Source organism: Seriola dumerili, unplaced genomic scaffold, assembly GCF_002260705.1.
Source record: "Seriola dumerili isolate Sdu_G_001 unplaced genomic scaffold, Sdu_1.0 BDQW01000312.1, whole genome shotgun sequence".
Taxonomy (NCBI): domain Eukaryota; kingdom Metazoa; phylum Chordata; class Actinopteri; order Carangiformes; family Carangidae; genus Seriola; species Seriola dumerili.
The window spans coordinates 1,435,023-1,440,863 of NW_019174567.1; the positions used below are offsets into that span (position 1 = coordinate 1,435,023).

Here is a 5,841-nt window from a genome sequence, read left to right on the forward strand (position 1 = left end):
TAATATTATAAAGAGAAGGTCTAGATCTGCTCTAGTTGGAAAGAGCCTTGAGACAACTTATGTTGTGAATTGGTGCTATGCAAATAAAAATTGACTGACTTGACACAGTATTACTTTAATAATAGACCAGTAACACCACTGACACCAGTCTGACCATATGCAGCAGCACAGTACAGACTGCAGGTGACACTTCTGTACTGTGGTTCTCAACACCGGGCTCGGGACTCTCCTAGAGGTCTCAGTATAAACTTCATCATGTAACACACAACTGAATCTTTCAACCGCATCTGGTGAGCTTCATCTGATCCTTTACCACAGCAAAGAAAAACTTCATTACAAAATAAAACCCTGCATTCAGAATCCCAATTAGAAATAGTGGCAGTCAAATGTAGTGACAGTTTCACAGTAAAAGTACTAGACCAGACCAGATCAAATCAGACTTTATTGATTTCCAGAAAGGAATTACAGACTAATTATTATCAGACTGATGTTTTGAGTAGGAACAGAGTGGAGTTTTACTTTGAAAGTCGTCAGAGGAAGTAGTCACCGTGGTTTATGTTTCAGCTGCTGTGGAACAGCTGATCAGAGACAGAAGCTGGGCACAACTTCAGTCTGTCAGGACACCAGGACTATAGTAATACAGCTATAGTACTGCAGTATTTTTTATTAGAGCAGTATTATAACCTGTTTTTCAGTCAGTATTGATCAGTGATCAGTGATTAGTTATCACTCATGGCCAAATGGGGAGAAGGAGATCCTCGATGGATTGTTGAGGAGAGAGCTGACGCCACCAACGTCAACAACTGGCACTGGTCTGTTCTTCATTAATATTAATATTAAAGGGTGTGTGTGTTTTTGTGTGTGTGTCTGCCTCAGGTGAGTGCACTAGACAGGTGTCTGGAACACCTGAAATCCAGACTTGTTTTTGACCATTAGGAGGCGACGTTGAAGTTATTGATTTGATCTGATCAGCTGATTCATCAGAAACAGAAGAAGAAGAGTCTAGAGAAATCAGTCTGTCTGTGTGGGGGAGGGGGGGGGGTTATTTTAGGACTGCAGTGTGTGTGTGTGTGTGTGTGTGTGTGTGTGTGTGTGTGTGTGTGTGTTACATGACCCTGCAGCTGCTTCAGCACTTGAAGATATTTTTATACACCTATTATTGTTACCATGACGTCAGACATGACTTTTACATTATCACTTGTTAGCAGTGATTTTTAACTTCTGTGTTCACTCCGTCACTCACTCCTTCACTCACTCCTTTACTCCTTCACTCCTTCACTCACTCCTTTACTCCTTCACTCACTCCTTTACTCCTTCACTCCTTCACTCACTCCTTTACTCCTTCACTCCTTCACACACTCCTTTACTCACTCCCTCACTCACTCCTTCACTCACTCCCTCACTCACTCCTTCACACACTCCTTCACTCACTCCCTCACTCCTTCACTCACTCCTTCACTCCCTCCCTCACTCAGTCCTTCACTCACTCCTTCACTCCCTCCCTCACTCACTCACTCAGTCCTTCACTCACTTTACTCCCTCACTCACTCCCTCCTTCACTACTTCACTCCCTCCCTCACTCACTCACTCAGTCCTTCACTCCCTCCTTCACTCCCTCACTCCCTCCCTCCTTCACTCCCTCACTCCCTCCCTCACTCACTCCCTCACTCCTTCACTCCCTCCCTCACTCCCTCCCTCCTTCACTCCTTCACTCACTCCCTCACTCACTCCCTCCCTCACTCCTTCACTCCCTCCCTCACTCACTCCCTCCTTCACTCCCTCACTCCTTCACTCACTCCCTCCCTCACTCCTTCACTCCTTCACACACTCCTTCACTCCCTCCCTCACTCACTCCTTCACTCACTCCTTCACTCACTCCCTCACTCCTTCACTCAGTCCTCCTCTGTGAGTCCGGGAGCAGCAGGAACACTAAGGTCTCTGTCTCTGTCCTCAGGACGGAGCGGGACGTCTCGGGCTGGTCGTTGCAGCGTCTCCGTCAGCTGTTGCTTGGGGTCCGGGTGGCGGGACCGGAGGGGGCGTGTCAGCTGACCGACGTCAATAAACTGGACGGAGAAGCTTCCATCAACAACCGCAAAGGGAAACTCTTCTTCTTCTACGAGTGGCAGCTGCGGGCCAGCTGGCTGGGTCAGTCCGTCCGTGAGATCACTGATGATGTCACACACTGAAATGTGATCGGTGACATCACACTATAGGTGTTTCACATGTACAAAGTGAGCCAACATAATACAGACTCGGGTCTCTCACTGGTCCAGGTCCACAGTCCTGTTCACACTCTAGGTAACTCTGGATCGTTACTCCTGAGGATTGTGGGTAATTTGCACTGGGAACAAGGTGCTGCTTCTGTACCTGCAACTGCGGTATTTGGTTAGATTAGTAATAATATATACACATATGTGTCCAGTATGGGTGGAGGCTTGTGTCTGAAGGTGATGTCATGTTTTACCTGCTGCACTCTGACATCACACAGGTGTCCCTCTTCTTCTGTGGTGCTGACCGTTACAGGTACGTCCAGCAGTGGAGTGAAGTACAGAGGAACTGTGGACGTGTCCAACCTGTCCGACGAGAACGACATGGACGACCTGGATGTGGGTCAACAACCTCTTTGTCCTGATCAGACAGTGCAGTGATCAGAGTAATGATCAGTGATTGTATTAATGACCATGCTCCTGTACAGATTTCGGTGTCTCTGTGTAAAGACCAGCCCAACACGCCCCTCCTCGACCTCATGAAGAGGACCGGGGTTCCGGAGGTCCGCAGGATTCTGGGCGAGTATGTCCACCAGCTCAAATCAGGTCTGGTACCTGAACGCATCACCGCTGACCAATCAGAGATCAGTATGGTCCTGTTCAGACCAGTTCTGACCTGTTCAGTCTAGGCCAGGGGTCTGCATCCTTTATTATTAAAACAGTCATTTTTGTCTCCTCTCCCACAAATAAAAATCATCTGAAGCCGCAAAACCTATTCGACCCTTAAAATGAAGATAACACAGCGTTAAAGTTTTATAAATAGTTCATTTATTTATGAAATTATAGAACTACAAAAAAAACTGTTGACGTTTCATTGCTTTTACCTGTTGTAACAAAGGAAAACACCAAACTCTTATGAACAGGAGAAACAAACACTGACATGTGTACGCCTACTTTTAAATAAAACAGATCTATGCAGGCCTATTGAGTCCTTCTTTTATTTGTGGAGGATTCAAAAAATAAAAAGTAACCCACTTTGAAATGAATAAAACATGTAACTGCAGCCTAAAAGCTTTAAGAAGAGTAAACATGAGAACAGTTTGTATTTAATTATGACTCAAGTCCATTTCATTGTGCAATCATCCTCTTCTGTTTTTATCCTCAGCCAAGTACAACATTCAACCATCCAGACATTCAGAATTAAACTCTCTATTTTCCTCCTCCTTTTCTTTTTTTGGATTTATCCATGGTTAGCTTACTGGGGGTCTGAAACTCTGAAACTATCGGCGGCAGGAAGAGGCGGTAGGCTGTAAACGTTGCTATGGAGACGTTGTAAGATGTGACGTATATTTTAGTTGACGAAATATTATCAGTATCACCTCGATCTCCAAAATATTACGTGTCTCTTTAAAAGAAAAAATAGCCGTTTTATTATTTATATATTTATTTGCATATTATTTTATTTTCTCAAAGCTACAGGGAGCCACTGTAGAAGGGCTGAAGAGCCGCATGCGGCTCCAGAGCCGCGGATTGCCGACCCCTGGTCTAGACCACCTCTGAATGTGGTCTGGGTCATCGGGTCTCAGAGTCGTCCTCACTGTGTCATGGGTTTGTTCACACCTGAACTTAGAGCTGATCACTGTTGATGAACAGGTGAACTGGTCTGAACAGGTCTGAACCTAAGATCCCTGTGGTAACCTTTGACCTCTGACCTCAGAGTTCAGTCAGGGGATGATCCTGCCCTCTACCAACGAACCAAAACCTCAACCTGAGCTGACCCAGAAGAACCAGATCAAGACCAGTAGAGCCCAGGTGGAGTCCAGTTCTGAACTAGTTTCAGCTGCCGCTCATGTTGACTGAACATGACCTTTGACCTCTGTGTGGTTCCCACAGATCAGCTCCACCCCGAGGTGTTCCTCTAGCCCTGCCCCCTGTCCTTCAGGTGTTTGTATCCCAACCTGCATCTTTAATCTGAAGGAGACCTTCCAGACATCAGCTGATGAGCTCTACAGGACCTTCATCAACCAGGAGGTCCGCAACAAGGACTGAGCCAGACCAGTCCAGACCAGGACTGAGCCAGACCAGACCAGGACTAAACCAGTCCAGACCAGGACTGAGCCAGACCAGACCAAGACTGAGCCAGACCAGACCAGGACTAAACCAGTCCAGACCAGGACTGAGCCAGACCAGACCAGACCAGGACTGAGCCAGACCAGACCAGGACTAAACCAGTCCAGACCAGGACTAAACCAGCCCAGTCCAGACCAGGACTGAGCCAGACCAGACCAGGACTAAACCAGTCCAGACCAGGACTGAGCCAGACCAGTCCAGACCAAGACTGAGCCAGACCAGGACTGAAACCAGACCAGACCAGAATAGGACCCAACCACACCAGGACTGAGCCAGACCAGACCAGGACAGGAATGCAACCAGGACAGACCAGTACTATAGTAGTACCGCAGTAGTACCGCAGTACCATAGTAAAATTGCAATACTTACTGTCTTTCCAGTTTGTTCAGGTGTTCACGCGCTCGGTGGCGTTGGTCAACGGTTGTCGTGGAGGCAGGTTCCAGCTGTTGGATGGGAGCGTCAGCGGAGAGTTCACACAGCTGGTGAGGTTACAGCTGATCAACCAATTGGAAGTCAGTAAGACTGTGTCAGATCACCATGGTAACCAGACCGCTGCTCGTCCCCCCAGGTGCCGGACCAGAGGATCGAGATGAGGTGGCGGTTCAGGACGTGGCCTAGCGGTGCGTCTTCCTGTTGCATCATTGTCACACGCTGTGTTTTCAGGGACACTCGGACATCTGAGGTTTGTTCTCGTTTCCCCAACAGAGCACTACGCCACCATCAGTCTGGACCTGGAGGACCGAGGAGACGAGACTGAGCTGAGGATGGAGTGTCGAGGAGTCCCTGCTGGGGAGGAGGACTCCACCAGGGAGGGCTGGACCCGCTTCTACTTCCAGGCCATAAAACAGACATTTGGATACTGAGTCTCTGTGATAGTGAACCCTGCAGCTCGTCTGACAGGCGGTCTGAAAGGATGAGATCTTCAGTGTGTCTCTGTCCAACATTTCAACAAAAAGAGTCCGAGGCAGACATCCTGCATCTGGACCTTACAGAGGTTTAAAGGACCATCTCTGTTTCTCAGTCAGACCAGTTGAGTCCAGGACAGAGACAGGTCCAGGAGGTTGTTAGCCTAGCTTCACACTGGGAGCAGGAGAAACCGTTGGCTCCACTGAAGGTGGAAAAACAAACAGTCATTTTATTGGACTGCTTCTTTAAAAATGTTATGTGTGAATAAATGACTTCCAGTGAGAAGATGTTCCATCTGTGTTCCTGTAGAATGTTGAGTTACGTTCAGAAGCACTGAGACATAACAAACTGATGCAAAAAGACATTCAAGTTAGAGATGTTTAAACTGGAGAAACAGCTAGCTTACAGCTAACATGTAGCCGTCCACTGTCAGGAGCGGAGCAGTCAGGATGTCCCATGAACCCCTCAAAGAAATATTGATCAGATATTAATCTGATATTGGATTGGTAGCTGCTGTGACTCAGTGGTTTCAGATTTTAAATGTTGATAATGTGACATGTCACTTTTCTCTTATTTAAAACATGACAAAGACAAACTG

At 47.3% G+C, this 5,841-nt stretch overlaps 1 protein-coding gene across 1 annotated transcript; it reads left to right on the forward strand.

Moving 5' to 3' along the window:
* Nucleotides 1-605: 605 nt before the first annotated feature.
* On the forward strand, nt 606-5,520 carry LOC111231751 (activator of 90 kDa heat shock protein ATPase homolog 1-like). Its single transcript, XM_022758973.1, has 9 exons — nt 606-812; nt 1,955-2,145; nt 2,524-2,606; nt 2,696-2,813; nt 3,925-4,019; nt 4,101-4,238; nt 4,718-4,819; nt 4,906-4,957; nt 5,043-5,520. The coding sequence occupies exons 1-9, from the start codon at nt 733-735 to the stop codon at nt 5,198-5,200; spliced, it is 1,017 nt and encodes a 338-aa protein (XP_022614694.1). The 5' UTR covers nt 606-732; the 3' UTR covers nt 5,201-5,520.
* The last annotated feature ends 321 nt before the right edge of the window (nt 5,521-5,841 follow it).